Source organism: Bidens hawaiensis, unplaced genomic scaffold (genome assembly GCF_021521415.1).
Source record: "Bidens hawaiensis isolate Kalapana, Puna unplaced genomic scaffold, B.hawaiensis_p1.1 tig00001382_1, whole genome shotgun sequence".
Lineage (NCBI taxonomy): Eukaryota > Viridiplantae > Streptophyta > Magnoliopsida > Asterales > Asteraceae > Bidens > Bidens hawaiensis.
In genome coordinates this window covers 3,019,815-3,037,999 of record NW_027491078.1, presented here as the reverse complement: position 1 = coordinate 3,037,999, position 18,185 = coordinate 3,019,815, and the positions used below count along the sequence as shown (strand labels likewise).

Below are 18,185 nucleotides of genomic sequence, written 5' to 3'. Positions count from 1 at the left end.
GTTTTTCAAAGTTGTAATTATTGAATACTTATTTACAATCCACAATGCCCAAAGAAATACTTAACGGGTTGGTGATCATAGCTCTCGAGAATAGAATATTAGAGAGTATAAACTACGATGAGTTGATTCACTAAATTGCTATCAAGAATGTTATGCAAGCTTTACAAATTCTCGGTTAGTTATTAGCTTATTCAGTATGTCATAAACTCATTTTAATACAATTAGTTTGCTAATTGTTATGTTTATCGTCGTTTTAAGAAAATTGTTTATATTATTTAGTGCGTTTAGGCTTAGAGGGAGCGTATTTTTTTCGGTTCGGCCTGGGCATGCAAATTCTCGGGGCCGGCCCTGGAGAAGAGCAAGGATGAAGTTGAAATTCATCAACCTAGAGGTGAATAATCATGGAAATGGAAGTACTATGATTATCTTCTAGTCTTTTAAAAGCTTGGGAATCAATTTCTAACTTGAAACTTTGGTTAATTGGTGTTCTTGAAGATGATATGTGAATCATAGGTAAACTATGAGATTTATGTTCTTATGGAATCCTTAAAAGTTACTCATTGATAGCATTCAGCATCTACTGAAAAAGTAAATTGAAACGCGGCGTAAAGGCCCAAGATCAAAATGGATCTAGTCTCTAGTTTTAGTGGGCCTGAACTCTGGCTTCCATATTTCATAAGTTCTCGTATTTAACCAACTAGAATGTTCCCCATGCGCGTTGCATGGGAATCCTGTCACATACTCGAATATCAAAATGCGAAAACAAAAACATATCATGACAACAATCACCCTGACGTAGAACCAAGGTATCAAGGAAACGGAACGAAAGAAACTACAAGCTCGAAATAATAATAAAAAAGGAAACAAAGTTGTTTAATTCTTGAAAAAGTCTCAAGGAAAAAGAAAATATACAATTACAGACCAAAAATAACCAAGCAGGGTAGCATTTGCATATTGAAAAATTTATTTTCTTTTTAAGAAATGGGCATATTAACATGTGTGATTCTTGGGTGGTTCATGTGTAATTTGAGATTTTGAGTATTCAACTAATTATTTGGATTTTAATAAACATGAAAAACGGTCAGTAAAAAGTATATATATAATAGAGCAACTTCATGTGACAGACTGTTATTGACCCATCAAAATCACTGTAGCATTTAGCAAGCAATTGTTATGTGACAGGTTGTGATTGAGCCCACCAAAATCACTGTAACATTAAGTTTTCAATTATATATCGTATAATTATTTTGGTATGACGACTGTCATATGTTATTCGCAAGATCGTTATTGATCTTTAAAAAATGATGTTCCAAAGTATCTAACGCAATTTCTAACAGGGATGGAAATATATAACACTAAAAATCTGATTATATGTAACATGACCGTGAAGAAAGTGTAAATTAATTTCAACATGTTTGGTATAATGATTTTAAAAATGAATTTGAGATGTATACATATTTTTATAACTAATTACTTTACAACCATAGAATATATATGAAAATCTAACATATAATTGAATTCTATTGTTCGGTTTTCTTTCATTTTTTCTATGCTTATATTTTAATTCTGTGTTACAAAAAATTTAAAAAAGAAAAATCAATACTACCCCTATACTTGTTATGTAATCCTTCAATTACACACACTAGTGTTTGTTGTTGTTACTCCACTACTAGTACTATGCCATGTAGCCGTTACCGAGACCGGCGACGCCGTGATCCGCCCATTCAACAGCCCCACGCCTTCGTTTTCTGGCGAAGGCGGCAACAAATTTGACTTTTTACAGGTCAACTCTACAATATCACCGTCACTTTCATCAACTTGAATCCCCTTCAAAATCTCCAACACTTCACTCATTGTAGGCCTCATTTCCAAATCAAATTGTAAACACCTAAATGCTAATTCCGCTACCGACGTCGTCATTTTCTCGGTTTTCGTGTCGGATCCAAGACTCGGGTCGATTAGCTCATTAAGAGCGCATCTTTGGATTCGGTTTATTGCCATGTTAGCTAGATTAATCTCGTCTCTAGACCTAGTAATATCAAAAGCCGGCATTGATGAAATTAATTCAATTAAAACAACTCCAAAACTATAAACATCACTTTTATATGTCAACTGATAACACTGGTGGTAATCAGGATCCACATAACCTGGGGTCCCTTGAGGGGCAGTCGAGACATGAGTGGCATCATTAGGTAGCAATCTCGATAACCCAAAATCCGCCACTTTGACACAAAAATTATTGTCTAGAAGAATATTGTTTGTTTTGACGTCTCGGTGTATGATTTCCGAGGCGTGAAGGTATACAAGTGCGCTAGCAGTTTCAATGGCGATTTTCATACGGGTATGCCACGTCAGCGGGCTCTCTTTTGCACGCTTACCATGGAGGTGGTCGGCCACCGTGCCGTTAGGGATGTATTCATAGACTAAAAGAAGTTCACGACTCTTGTGAGAAGTGCAACCATAGAGCGATACGAGGTTTTTGTGTCGTAATCTAGTGAGGATTTCTACCTCGTTCATGAATTGTTTGACTCGTTTGTAGTTGTGATCGTAAAGTCGTTTCACTGCGACTTCTCGACCGTCACGTAGTTTGCCTAGCAAAAGAAAACATTAAATCCAACTTTAATTAGCGAGGCCCAGACTCGTTTCGAGCTTTACATAAAAGTCCAGTTAGGCTTGAAAGTTATTTTTCAAGCTTGAGTTTAGCTTGGACTTAACTCGTTTATCAACTATTAATTACTTAACTATTTTATATTTATATATAGTTATGAAGATGTCTAAAAATTTATTTATACAAAATTATTATAATTTCTTCAATATGAGGTTAATTATGAGGTTAATTCTAATAAAAGAAAATAATTCTGTATACATGGCATTCTGAGGTTAATTCTCACTATCAAATTCCCGCTTAAATCACTTCTCTGGAAAAGAAAAAATATATTTTGGTTCTAAATATAGTATTGATTATAAATTCAACATACCGTATTAATTGGTCAATCTCCATTGATTGAATTATTAATGTTATAAATTATATTGTAAATATACTTAATATAAAAAAATATTAATATATGTAATAATTACGTGTCATAAAGATATTTTATTTAAAATTAAAATGTATATAAAACACTTTATGTTGAAAGAGTACACTAACATTTAAATTTTTAGACATCTTCATATTGAAGAAACTATAATAATTTTGTTTACTTTTTACAAATATTCAATGTTTAATAAGTCTAAAAATCATAGACAAATTTTCCATTTTTTATATTTAGTATAAGACTATTATGAAAGTTAAACAATAGTGTGCTCTTAAAGACATCATGAAAGCTGTTCAAAAAGGAAAATTTGGTGTCCTTTTTGGTTTATAGTTTAGGATTTAGTGTTTAGGGTATGGAATGAAAAACATTTTTGTGAAAGACTTTAATTACATCTTTCAGATATAAAGGCCTCATTGTTTTAAATGTTGTTTCCAGTGGTATTGCTTCATTATTGTATACCGATGGTAGAACAACCCATTCTCGATTTAAAATTCAAATACATTTGATGATTAAAACGATTATATTTGTAATACACTTTTTACATAATATAAAGAGACTTAATTATCTTTTATTTTATTCATTGTAATTTATACATCAACTTATACCATATAATACACAAGTTTCTAAACTATTATATATATATATATATATATATATATATATATATATATATGAAAAGGTTCGAGACAAAATATAGTTTTTTTTTCAAAACAAGAACTAAATAATTTCTCACTCTTTACAATCTTAATAATTTTTTTAATATATATAGAATAGTTGAAATGCAATGTCTTTTATTTTCTTTTAATATTCTAGAAAAAGAATAAACAAAAATCATTTATTTGTAGAGCATACACATGTGTAAAAACCATGCATATGCTTTATTTTCCTACACATAACTTTTACATGTCACAAAAGTTAAAAAATGAAAAAAAGAAAACAAATTGGATTTTAATTTCAAATAATTATTATTGGCCGATAATAATTTCAACTTAATTTATTTTCACTTTTGGTCCAATGTTTGAAAAAAATTTGCTCTTAATGGTCCTAATCATTGGTGGGCCTTCCCTTGAACGAGTCACGTAGCTCTCAACGGTGTGGTTTAGCTTCTGGAATTCCATCTCTAGTTGGGGATTTCGGTTCGAAGGTTATAAAATGTGGTGCGCGCCCATTAAAAAAACTTAACGTTGTTAAGTTTTTTTTTCTGAATTTCAAACTGATTTGTTAGAGATGTTGAGCGGAAGGAGGACATAAGTCGATTGATTTAAAACTTAGCTTGAAACGATGCTCCAAACGGCTTAACAGTGCTTCAAATCGGGTGTTTGAGCTTCAAATTAACAAAAATTAAGCTATATTTGGAGCATCGTTTCGAACTAATTTTACCTCAATCAACTCGTATCCTTCTCCAGATCAAAAGCCCTAAAAATCAGTTTGAAATTCGGAAAAAACTTAACGTCGTTAAGTTTTTTTAGTAGGGGACCATTGAGAGCCAATTTTTTTGAATATAAGACCACCAGTGGAAATAAACTAAATTAGGATTATTATCGGCCAGTAACAGTTAGTTGGATTATTAAAATCCAATTTGCCAGAAAAGAATGATATTAACAAATTAGTTTATCTGTTTTTTAATTTTTACATAACACATACATTTGTATGTAAAATAAAAGCTTTTAAAAATTTAAGCCATTAATAAAAAATATATATAGCAAACGACTTTGTTTTTCCTTTCTTGTTCTCTTAATAATTTAACTTGGCTCAGGATCATTAGCTCATTAGCTCACTAGATTGTCTAGATTTGGAAAGTACTATGTTTAAAGAAAAGGTAATTAGTTACTTAATTAAATTACATGAGATATATGTAATGAAGTACCATAATAAACGGTTCCGAAGCCACCATCGCCGAGTTCCTTAGAAGGATCGAAATGAAGGGTGGCGTCTTGAAGTTCGGCATATGAAAAAACCGACGCACCAAAATAGATACTAGCGTCTTCAAGTTCTCGGGACTTATCCTTCGACGAGAAATAAGCAGAAGCTTTACGTTTACGTATAAAGAAAATGACGGTTGCGAGTGCGAAGACGAACGTACTTCCAGCAAGAACTACAAGTTCGCGACTAACAAAGATTAAAAATCTTAATACACGTGTAATGAACGTAATAGGTTAAGAAGACAAATTTCATAAGACAATTACCTGCGATGACAATCAGTTTACGGTTTGGTTTTTCTGCAGAAGGAAACAAACAATTAGTTAAAAGAATAAAAAAAATTAGTTTTAAATAATCTCAACTATGATCTATTGTCAAATAACAATCTCAACTACACACTTGGCTGATAGCATTCCCAACTAAAGTTGTATTTTTTTCCAATGGCTCACGACTAACAGATAGTTAACTCCGTTAGTTTGTTGCTTATGTGGCATGCCTAGCGGACCGTTGGAATAAAATACACCTTTAGTTGACACTGTTTAAAACTAATTTTGGATTATTTAAAATCAATTTTCTTAAAAAGAAACAAATGATTATTTCCACGTAGTGATGCCACATAAATGTTTATTGACAACTAGACGTGCACCATTGGTAAAAAATAAACCTTTGGTTACAACCGCACCAGCTAAAAGTGACGTTAAAGCTGTTATTTGTCAAATATGTCATGATTAAAATTGTTTAAAATCAATTTTCCAAAGGAAAAAAAATGTTTACTATTCTGTAAGTTTTTCCTTGGCAAGCCATGAAATTCAAAATAAAAAAAACATGTTTAGAAGTTATAATATTATTTTGTTTTTAAATGGGTTAATATGTGTAAAACATATATGCATAACTTGCCATACTTTGCCTCCTTGCCACTCAATTGTAGAGCCTCTTATCACAAACATCTCATGGGCCATGGCATCTCTACTTTGATGTAAGTCAGTCAAAGTCAAAATAGAACCGTAGTCAAACATTTGATTTTGATCTTAAGCAGCAAGATTCTTGTTCCAAAATGGACCAAATAAAGAATCTCTATATGTACAGCTTGCAGCTACTATTGACCCACATGTATTTAGATTATTCGCATGTTAATGTCAACTTGCAAAGATCTTTTTAACTTTACCTTATCATGATAAACTTTCAACTAGTTCAAACAACTTATGTCTTATTCAAACAAAAAAAGATATTCAAATTTCGTTTTCATGAATAGGATACGTTACATACCGATAAAAATTAAGATAAAAGTCATACCGACAAAATGTATAAATGTCAAAACGGAAAGACAGACGACACCAGCCTACTTTTTTAATTTAAGTAGACCGACTTAGACACGCCTTAGTAGTTGAAAATACATGTGCGAGTATTCACTTAGTCGTATGTCACAAATATTATTATCGTTGCATTTCATGTAAAATATGTAATATTAAAAAAAACAAGTATCATACGTAAACATATGAAAAAAAAATAGAACAATATATATTACTATAAAAATTAAAAAAGATATATAAACACTTATAAAAATTATATTATTAATAAATAATAAATAAGCTAAACTCCAGTTTGATAAACTACCCACGAGCCAAGCAAGGGCGAAATATAATGGGAGCCGGGTGGCCTCAGTCACTGCCGTTTTTTCACTTAGTAGGGTAAATTTACGCGATTTTGTCCGAAAATCCTTATATATATTGAGCACGGTCACCCTCGAGGTACTAGGTTCGTAACTTTGGTGGCCCAAGCTTCGCCTCTAGAGTCAAGCTTAAGCTTTAGAAATGTTATTCTATACGACTTGGGCTCGAACTTGAGCCCTCATAAACTAAAACAAGTCATGCTCGAGCTTATACAACTCAGGCTCGACTCGACTCGTTTACGACGTTAACTAAATATACAAAAAAATATAAATTTCTTACCAGGTTTGCAACTCACCCTGTGAGGCCTATCAGGGCAAAAACAGCTAAACTGAAAAACAGTCATATTAAACCCACACCTCCCACCACTACTCTCACAACCACCACACTCCGCCGCAAGCCACCGCATGTCGAACCCGCGTTCAACCACTTCCCTATAATTCCCACCATCCACCTCCACACTCTTATCCAACTCCACTGGAATCTCAACAACCTTCCCACCACCTCCACAACCGTCCATTAATGTTTGAAAATTTGCATCATGTTCCACCATAACATACTCCGTGGTCTCACACGAGGGTATTCTGTACCTTTCAAACTGCGTTGAATTAAATATTGAATTACTATTTAATTCAACGCAGTTTGATACCATTAACAGATTCGTGGTCGTCGTTTTGTTGACGATCACGAATCTGTTAGGATCCAATGTTAAGTTGCTGCTTAACACTGGGGTGCAGTTTGGTGAAACTGCGGGGCGTTTGAGACGGATACGATGGTTTTCATATTGGATATGTATAATAGTGAATTCAATCTTTGAGATTTGAATAACTGGTGAATTGTTTTTGCATTGGAGCTCGAATCCGGGATAACCGCAATCCTGATCTTGTTTCCCGTTGATGTAAAATGGATATGAGATGTTTTGGCCGTCACCGCAGTCTTTTGGGACGCATGATTCGTATTTTGGGTCTAATCCGAGAGAGTGGTTGATGAGGAAGAAGAAGGTGAAGAAAACAGGGTTTTTGGAGGGTTGTTTTTTCATTATTATGAGTTCATGAGGTATGAAGAGGTTTGGTTGTTTGGGATGATGACATATAATGGAGTTAAATAGGTGGTGAGTTTTAAAATTTTATTTTGACTTTGCAACAATAATAGAGTTGGGATGTGACAATAATAGATGATGGCATATTGGTGTGTTGGGGATGCTGAATATTTTGAAAGAAAGCTTTGGTCAAAATAATATTTAGAAGTTACATTTATATTTATTGGGTTTGGATGGAATAAAAAGTTATTTGGGCTGAAAAAAATTCTAAAAATCTATTTGGAAACTCTATAAATCCATTCTCTGCAAAATGCTTAAAGTTAATAAAAATGTAAAAGTAAAATTACATTTTCTCCTAACAAATACGTTTAAAAGTTAAAAAAAATGTAAATAAATAGCAAACAAATTTTTTTTATTTTTTGATTTTTGTATTAAATGTAACAACATATTTTACATTTGTAAAAAAAACGTTGTTACATAGGGTTTTCTCAACTTAAATTGGTTTTCATTTTATGTATTGCCCATATATATGTTAAAATAATAATTTATGGTTCATTTCTTCTTGTTGAGAGATTCCTAGCTAGTGATTTAAAATTTGTCGATGATAGAGGTAGTATATATAAATAAATTAATATATATAAATAAATGACATATATATTAATACTGTAGGTCTTGAAACCGCCGGATCCGACAACGAACGGCTTTGTTCTTGATAAGTGCTCGAGACGGGTGCGGTGAAATCAAACGACCGAACAAAATGATATAACGATAATATAAATGAATGATCTCGTTATCGGTTGAAAGATTTGATATATTCATAAACGAACCGACCCACCTAAGGTGAGCTCCCCTTGGGTGGATGATTTACACCATGGAAAACACACACTAAAACTAACAACACAAGGCTCTATTTATAACCAAACAAAACCATAATCTAGAAGCTTTCCCGTTGAAGTTAAACGCATGTCGAAGTTCTCGTCTCGTGTCCGGTTTTGCTCGCTGACATTAAATATTATCTTGACCATAAATATATAACGGGTTTCGTCATTTGATATCGCAAGTCACTTAAATTGGCCTTATAAATACTTAAGTTAATTAATTGATATAAATTTTGAAACAAATAAATGAACTAAACTTGTATCAAACCATGAAATGATATGAATATGTTTGATAAGATTCTCTACACATGCAAGGGGTGCAAAGTCATGCATACTTATTGTGGTTATGCCGATCAAAATAATTAAACAATTAACTTGTTAATTAATTTTGCTGATATATTCGAAATAGAGGCAGAGAAAACATACTTCATGGATTATTATCAACAGTAAATCATAATTTGGATGACTAAAATTTTGATTTGTATTTATATAATAACACATTTTGCTTACATAGATAACCTTTATATAATAAGGAGGTCTGGGATTGTTTATTTGTTTGGTAGTCTCTTAATGGACATTAGGATACTACCTCTTAATGGTTCATAGCGTTTTAACCCTTAGACTTAACTTAAGGCTACCTCTTAACCATTAAGACGCTATTAATCATTAAAAAATAGTCTCTTAATGACTAAATGACATTAAGAGGCTATGATTTGTATTTAGCTTATGTGATGAGGAAAGCTAAATGACAAAAAATGACATTATTTTTTAATAGCAATGTGATGAATTTTGAGGGGTTAAAGGGTGTAATGGATATTATCAAATACAAAAGTTTATAAGTCACAATCTACTGACTTATCAAAACTCCTTATTTACACTTATTGATAAGTTAAAACACCAAAGAACTTATTTAACTTTTTTGAAAAGTTGATAAGGAGTTTAAATAAGCAAATCCCAAAAACCCCTAAGAATAATATAACATTCATAGCTCATTAATAAGGTATGATATACAAATCTTATATGAATATAACATAATACAGTACGTATACAGCATAAAAATACTCATAGAAATAAATGTATTATACAATAAAGTACATATATAATAAATACATATATAATAAAACATAGTTATACTAAAATTAATACATAAAATACTCATAGAAATAAATGTATCATATAATAAAATACATATATATAATACATATATATATAATAAAACATAGTTATACTAAAATTAAGTCAAAATATCATGGCGGTCAAAGTAAAGAAAATGGTTGTTAAATTCATATTTATGCAACATAGTTTAAATGTTTTGAAAATGTGAGAAATAAGAACTTAATGGATTATAAAACATGTTCACCAGTTACCAACGGTTTATGCCCTTGGATGGAGTCACATAGCAGACAAGCAATACACTGTATCCAGACACCAAAGTGTCTATATTGTGACAATCAAACCGGCCACATGCAAAGTTGTCTTTCTATGTATAAAACGCGATAGAAAATTAGCGGTTATTTGTATAATTTTTTTACGATAAAATGATGAGTTTTATTGAAAATGTGTGACAAGAAGAAAGTCTCTCTTTGATTAACGAAAAATCTAAGGGGTGAAGTGCATTGTTGAATTCAGAAGGAAGTCACATGGTATTCAAATCTCAATAAAGTTGACTAATGATTGATGAGATCCAATTGGAACTTGTAAATAAAATATAAATAAGTTGGACAAGGTGACATTATAAAAATGGTGTGTTTAATGGTTAAAAAATGATGTATATATATGTCATATTTGACTACGTATATTGGTTTAACAAAAAACGATAAAATAATTGATACGTTATTACCATGTAATTACGGGCTCTCATTTATCTTTTTTTTAAAGGTAATGGTTTAACTAGAAAACTAATTTTTTTAAAGTGCATGCATGTAATTGATGAAACACATGTGGATCTTAGAGCTCTCATGTTCCCTTACGTCCGTAATGTCCCTCGCGCTTGTGTCCCTTGGCGCCTTGTCTTCACCATGCATGAGGTGGAATGGAGCAATGGGGTGTGCGCCCCGCCCACTACACTTAATCTTATGTATAACAAGCATAGCATGCATGCATAAAGAAAAGAATTTAACTTTACTTTGTGATTTCCATTTTTTGTGGACGCACCTACGACCAAAGGCAGGAGTTTAATTGGTTAAAGACCTTTTTTACGATGAGCTTTCTTTCTTAAAGCTATGAACCGCGCAAGATAAGTTCCAGCCATTAGGGGAATCTCCCGTATTTGGCTTGGTAACAACTAGCAATAACTTTTGTGGTGATTTTATAACTTATCTTACTTACCTACTTATAACTTATCATCATCGACGAATTCATTGAAAAGTTGTTCTAGTTCATATATCCTGTTTCACTTTGTCTTAACTTCGTCCTACCAAAAATGACAATTGTCGAAGTTGGTTAGGTTGATTACAGGTCTATGACAATCTTTCTTCATGGGTTAAGGTGTCTGTTGTTATTGTTGCTAATCAACGACGGGTTCTCCTCTTACTGTTTTGTTCTCGGTTTTTATTGTTAGTGCTCCGTTTTTAATTTTAGATGGATATCTTTTCCCAGTAATTACCAACGGATATAGTCTGTCGACGAATAATCTTGGTGATACTTGTTTAACTGTTTAAGTAGAAGTGATCCGGTGTGTTGTAGAAAGTATTAATATCATTAAAGACATGAAACCAAATAAAAGAATGATTAGGGAATCTCCCGGAACCTTGTATATAGTATTTATGGCTATGAGTCATAAAGTTTAAACAATATAAATATAAAGTTTAAATATTTAATCACTTAAACCTAAAAGTGAAAAAGTTCAATAATATAATGATAAACCTTAAATTAAGTCAAAATAAATCTTTATTAGTCATTATTTGACCGCTACTTTTGAACATTGTTAAAAGTTAAATTCAACATTATCTGATAAATCACTGGTTAATTAAAAGTCGGTGTTGACCTGCCCACTTCAACTAAGATTAATTTTTTTTAATTATTTTTTACATTCATTTTCCATTTTTATTTGGGGAAAAAAAACCATGAACACTGTATTTATTTTGGAAAATACCATGTTTTCTTAACAAATTATTAAACACGTTATGTAAAGTTTTAAATAATTGGCTCTTCTAATGTAAAGATGTTGAATGATATGTGTATTGTGTATATTAAACTCAAGAAAGAAAAACCTCTATATATATGGAGATCATCCGTTTCTAAAACAACTTACACGAAACAAGCATAATATATATATATATATATATATATATCTCGTGTGAAATGCAGGTCAATTTAAAGGTGTTTCGTACGCTGATAAAATTTCCGTTGATTGCTAAATAGGTGGTGTAAATATTGTCTCGCCATGATGTTAGTGGACTCGAAAAAATGTACAGATAACTCATGTAAACGTTGATGTAATATGTTTTAAATAAATATAGATTGAATTGCTAAAAGAAGGGGGAGAAAAAATGCGTTTTTTGGTGAGTCGTACCTTTTAAGCAAACACATGTAGTGCGTAAACGGTTAAAATGAAGCTCAAGGGTTCCTAAAACTCGTAATTTCCAGACATGGGATTAGTATAAGCTCGATTTGTTTTTATTTCCAACTCGGGGTGAAACTCATAAAATGCTAGCCAGGCTAGCCTAGCTCGTAATTTTCAACCCGTGCTAAAATTTGAGCTCATAGTCGGCTCACATTAAACTCAAGTTTAGGGTTGTAAACGAACCGAACGAACATGAACAAGGCCTTGTTCATGTTCGTTTGTTAAAGAAATATTGTGTTCACGAACATTTACCGAACGAGATTTTATGTCCGTATTCGTTCATTAAAAAAATGAACGTTTTCACAAACACAAACAAACACAAATAAAATTGGCGGGGCCTAGAGATTGAAATATTCATCGGTGTAAACAATGAGAAAGGAAATGAGAATAATGTGAGAACATGGCTTCCTATTTTATGTTAGGTGTAATAAATTAAATAATATAACATGTTTAGATATAATAAATTAAATAAACGAACGAACATAAACGAATTTCCCGTCGAACTGTTCATTAAACGTTTGGTTCATTTGCAACCCTATTGTAGTTAGCTAATAAATCGATGAGTTTAACTCGTTCTTCGGTCTCAATTTTATATTCTCTTAACAAGTTCTAAATTAAAATTAACAACAATCTCTAAACAAGTCTCAAATATCAGAATACACGTACAAGTAAATCAGCGCTATAAATTTATTCTAAGTGAAATACGGATTGCACCACCTTCAACTCAAACTCGGTTCGGTTTCATCATTCGATCATCGGGTTTAAAAGGGATTATTGTGAGGTGGATGAACATGATGCAAGAACCTATTAATCATCTCATAACTAGTAAAAGTAATCACAGCTGATGGTGTTGTTCTTAACATATTAGTTCCACACCCTCTATAAAAACCGCACAAACCTTCTTTTGCATATATTTTCTTTACACACTCAATAGCACCCGTGTAACGCATTTTTGAGTTTGTCGCTTGCCCTTGTTCTTGTAGTATCGATCGAATCACCTACCACACGAACATTGTAAATTATAGCTTCAATCTAATTTTTTAGGGACGGTTTTGATATGCATTGTGCGTAGTATCTGATTACGTTGTTTTAAGTGTTACGATCGGATAATCAATTGTTTGAAAAAATTTTATTATTAAAGAAATGTAATAAAAATTCCCAAATTCGACAATATAGGATGCGAGTAATTTTCTGTCGTTACGGTCTATGCCAGCATGTCTGTCATATCATACGTGCCATATGAGGTTATATGTCCCATATAATATGTTAGTATAACACTACTTTAACTAGGGTGTTCAAATTCGAATATTCCTAAATTTCAGATAGCTGATTATAGTGTCCGAATAATATTATGATCCATGATGTGTCAATAGTGTGTGAATAATGTGTTAGTGGCGTGCGTATAGTCTTTGCCCAATAGAAAAATTACTTGCATAGCCTATTTCAAAACTAAAATCCAAACATCATAAACATTTTGAGTTAATGAGATCAGTTAAGTCACCTCGTGTGGGTAAGTAGGTAGTGAAGCAAGAATTTTGGACACAGATGAAGCAATTGCAAGTTCCCCAGGGCTTAGATCTCTTGTAGTTTTATTATCTACCAACTTGAAATGTACATAATCAGCGTTACAACTATCAATGCACGGTGTACAACTTGTAATGCGATAACGTATGTACTACTTATAATTACCCCTTTCAGCCAGGTAGAATTTGATCTTTTCATAGGCTGGAAATTGGATTGCAACATGACTAATTCCAGCAAGAGAAGGCAAGAGTCCACTGTTGTAAAAAAATAAACCACAAATTGGTATTAAAATAAACAAAAAAAAAAAAAATTGTACAGAAAATGACTAAAATGTTCATTAACCAACCAGATCTTGCCACTTGGCCAAAAAATACTTTCCGATTGCAAAAAAATGTCACCAAATGCCAAACAAATCTTGTACAAAGCCAAAAAAATCTCGTCGGAAGCCAAAAAAATCTCATCCAAAGCCAAAAAAGATCTCACCCGAAGCTAAAAAAATCGTCGACTCTTAAAGAGTCCCATCATTATGACGCGTGACAGAATCTAGTTAATTGAAAATCTCGTAAGCTAATGATTAAAAATTGTACGAGTCGACAAAATTGAGGATGGATATTACGGGGAAAAACTAGTTAAATTAACATTTTGTTTACTTTAACTGATCAAATGGATATTTTAGTCATTTTCTTGTTTATAATAGAAGTACAACTCATAAAGCGTACCTGTACAACCCTACAAAGCCTTCCTTATGAACTATATGCCTAAAGGCAGAAGATATGCTTTTATACTGCTCCACACCAACTCTCTCCTTTTGTGTCTACAAGAGAAAAAAATATAAATTATAACAAAAAAAAACTTCATATTATTGTAACTTTACATACTTAAACAAAAAAAACAAGAGAAAAAAACACATACTTGGAGTCTTGTTTTGACAACCCACAATGGATTTGTGGTGATCGCAGTGGCCGCTCCAGCGACTGAAGCAGCTATTACGTTTGCCCCAAAATTAAGATGCCCATTGTCATCGACTACAATTGATTTTTAAGTAAATTGTGTTTAAAAGTTAAAACAATATATCAAGTTAATTGTTTAAACTGAAACATTATATTTAGGGATGATTCGGCTGGTTTTGATGAAAATTTGGGCCTAACTGCTAACTAGAGTTTCATAAAACGACAAACCAAACTTATCGTCTTTCCAGTTTGACGCTTTAACCGCTTGTACAGACTTTTATTTTATTAAATTGTTTGTTTATTAAAAGATTTAATATAATAAAATATGGCGCATGAATTATGAATATCGTACATATTCACAACTTAATAATAATAAAGAAAAACATTATATTAATTAGAAATGTTAAATGACCGGGACGGTTTACAATGCCGGTTCCAAGTTCCAAACAGTCCCTCGAACCTTTAAACCTTCAAAAATAAAAACCGTGTGCATCTCAATCTAGCTGAAGATGCCAACTTATTGTTTAGAAACGGTTCAATCGGGTTAAACGGTTTATGAAAACCCTAATTAGATTACCAGCAAGACGCCAGAAAACAATTATAGTAACTAGTAACCAACCATGTGACTCAAGAAGCTCTTTGAGTTGCCCATAAACAGTGAAATAGACCTATATAAGTTATTTATATCAAGATATAATAATAATAATAATAATAATAATAATAATAATAATAATAATAATACTCACAGCCCAGTTTGGAAGTAATGCAGCTAATGTTGCTGAAAGGCCACAATATAATCCCCTTGGTCCATCTTTTATTATAATGGCTTGTAGGCTTGATACAATAACACTGCCTAATCAATGTTAAATAATATAAAAACCGTATAAGTGTCCCAAAGATTTCATAAAAAATCTATGTAACTTTTGTTAAAGAGTCACCATCAGACATAATTTCGCCTGGTAATGACACACATCATGATCTGATTTGTCCATCTTATAGGCTTAAATTTCGTATACTGTCTGAATTTTCTATGTAATTTTTTTATTGAGCGAAAAAGTTATTGCTTATAGTTAACATCGATTTAGTCAATGTTCATTTTGATAAATTTTCATTTATGTCACGTAATAGTAATCAAGTTTCAAAACTTGCATATATTAAATATTGACGTTATAGTTAACATCGGTTTAGTCAATGTTCATTTTGATAGTTTTTCATTTATGTCACGTAACGGTAATCAAGTTTCAAAACTTGCATATATTAAACTAGAGGTGCACATTCAAACTGATTAACCGGCTAATGACCAATTTTTAACCGAATTTTTAGCCGGTTAGTAACCAGTTCCTCTCTAACCGGTTTCTACCTGGAAAAAACCGGCAGTTACTAACCGTTTATGCATTTTGGCCCAAAAACCGGTTAACTGCAAGTGACTTTAGATTTTTAAATATTTTTTTAAAACCGGTTTTTCTTTCGGTAATTTACCGGTTAACTGGTGGTTAACCGGTTCGGTTATACCCGAAACTTGTTATGCCAGTTAGGGTTTTTATGCTTGAAAACCAGTTAGTACCCGGCCCGATTAACCGGTCTAGCTGGTTAATTAACCGTTGACCACTATCTGGTTATTGAATTAAATATATGCAAGTTTTGAAACTTAGGGGGTGTTTGGTACAGAGAATGGAAAAAGGAGAGAAAATATAAATGGAAATGGAATTGTAGAGAAAGAGAATTGGTATGGAGAATGAGAATCATTTCTCTTGTTTGGTACACGAGAAAATAAACAGAGAACTCTTCCATACCCAACCCCACCTCCACCCAACCTGACACCACTCACCACCGCAGCCCCACCACCACCAGCCCCACCACCACAGCCCCACCACCACAGCCCCACCACCACCACCAACCCCACCACCACAGCCCCACACCACCAGCACCACCACCACAGCCCTTTCTTCAACCACAGCCCACCACCACCGGCTGCCGCCACCAAATCCCCTTCTTCAACCACAGTACACAAGAAATTAAAAAGATTCAAATTTTTGGAACATAAGATATAGAAAAAGGAGGCTCAGATCTGTCATCACTGCCTATTTGGAGATTCTGTGGTGGTGGTTGTGGTGGCGATGATGATGATGATAATCAAAAGCCACCTGCGACCACCGCCGATTTCCACCACCACTGTCACCCACCTGCGACCACAATCACCCGACCATCTGAAAACCCTAACCTACCACGAACCACCATTTGAAACCCTAATCTCCGTTCACCCGTACCACCTGCAACCTACAACCGGTTACAATCTCTGTGTTCACCACTGCGAACGGCGGAGACGGGGTGGCGGTTGCAGACTTGGAGACGAGGTGGCGGTCGGAGACGAGGTGGTGGTTGGAGACGAGGTGGTGGCCGGAGACGAGGTGGTGACATGCTATGAGGAGGCTGCTGAGAAATGGATTTCTCTTTGTTTTAAAGAGAAATGGAATTCTCTAGTTTTAGAGAAATAGAAATGAAAAGTGGAAAACAAACAAAAGAAATATTTCTAATTCCATTTCTCCCCAATCAAATCCCTCTACCAAACACCCCCTAATTGGTTTGAGCATGTCTTAAACATTGGCATGAAATTGTCTTTTGCATCAGGCCGGCCCAAAACTTGTATTTTTGTCTTAATAACGTCCAATGCGCTCATGAGTGTGGCAGCAATGGCCCCTACATCAAGTAATATAAAAAAAACAATAATTTCTCCTATAATGTTCATTTTAAATTACTATATAAACAAGCCTTCTTTACAATTTTTAATGATACAATTGTAAGATGGTAAAATTACATGGTAATATGATCTCAGTTGCGGTTTTAAAAAACAAGAAGTGCACAAAAACGACAAGGTCTAAAACGAAGCACAAAGGTGTTAGACGAGTCATGTTCGCAAGTTGGTAGGCCTAACAGGTTACGAAACCGAAATTTTAACACGAATTTGAAAATCATGAGACAAATGAACCCAACCATGACTTTTCACAAGATAAAATAAACACGAAAATCATGTTAGCCACATGGAGTCCGACAAAACATGAGTTTTCATAGACATGCACGTGTACAACCAGCCATCGAAATGTTTGCAAATTTACAAAGAATACAAATATGTATAAACAATTTCGTTTTAAATTTTACACTATAAAATCTAATTTTGAGTCATCTTTGATCCTTTTGGCATAAAGTACTCAGTTAAGTTTATGACGTAAAATACAAAAGAATGTATACCTGCAGAGGCACCGAAAACGACATCGTAGATGACATCCCTACCGTTTCGTGGCTCCCCAGTGGCCATACTCCTTCAAGATTATCAGACTGAAATTTCTTCTAAATAAATTGAATCCAAATCTCGAATAAACCCGCATTTATTAAAGTTGCAAGCTAAGTTTGCGTGTTCAATTGTTTGATCTAAAATTGGAATGTTTCAACTTTTATTAAGTCCAATTGCCCCATGTTATGTTTTGATGAGTCATTTGAAATATTATAACCTCTAATCTTATACCCTTTGGGGATTATTTAATTCCTATAACAATTTCATTTTTAATCATAATCCAAAATTCAAATCATGTTGTCAAGCTTGTTGCTTTCG

At 33.0% G+C, this 18,185-nt stretch overlaps 2 protein-coding genes across 2 annotated transcripts; both read right to left on the bottom strand.

Moving 5' to 3' along the window:
* Positions 1-1,629: 1,629 nt before the first annotated feature.
* On the bottom strand, positions 1,630-7,661 carry LOC143572815 (LEAF RUST 10 DISEASE-RESISTANCE LOCUS RECEPTOR-LIKE PROTEIN KINASE-like 1.2). The gene is made up of 4 exons (XM_077057868.1): positions 6,905-7,661; positions 5,222-5,254; positions 4,903-5,130; positions 1,630-2,591 (listed from the first exon to the last, which is right to left on the bottom strand). The coding sequence occupies exons 1-4, from the start codon at positions 7,659-7,661 to the stop codon at positions 1,630-1,632; spliced, it is 1,980 nt and encodes a 659-aa protein (XP_076913983.1).
* Positions 7,662-12,865: 5,204 nt separating this feature from the next.
* Positions 12,866-17,891, bottom strand: LOC143573518 (nicotinamide adenine dinucleotide transporter 2, mitochondrial-like). Its single transcript, XM_077058377.1, has 9 exons — positions 17,825-17,891; positions 17,190-17,275; positions 15,325-15,435; positions 15,198-15,246; positions 14,541-14,653; positions 14,348-14,442; positions 13,794-13,882; positions 13,606-13,700; positions 12,866-13,102 (listed from the first exon to the last, which is right to left on the bottom strand). Exons 1-9 carry the CDS (start codon positions 17,889-17,891, stop codon positions 12,866-12,868), a joined length of 942 nt encoding a protein of 313 aa, XP_076914492.1.
* Between the last annotated feature and the right edge of the window lie 294 nt (positions 17,892-18,185).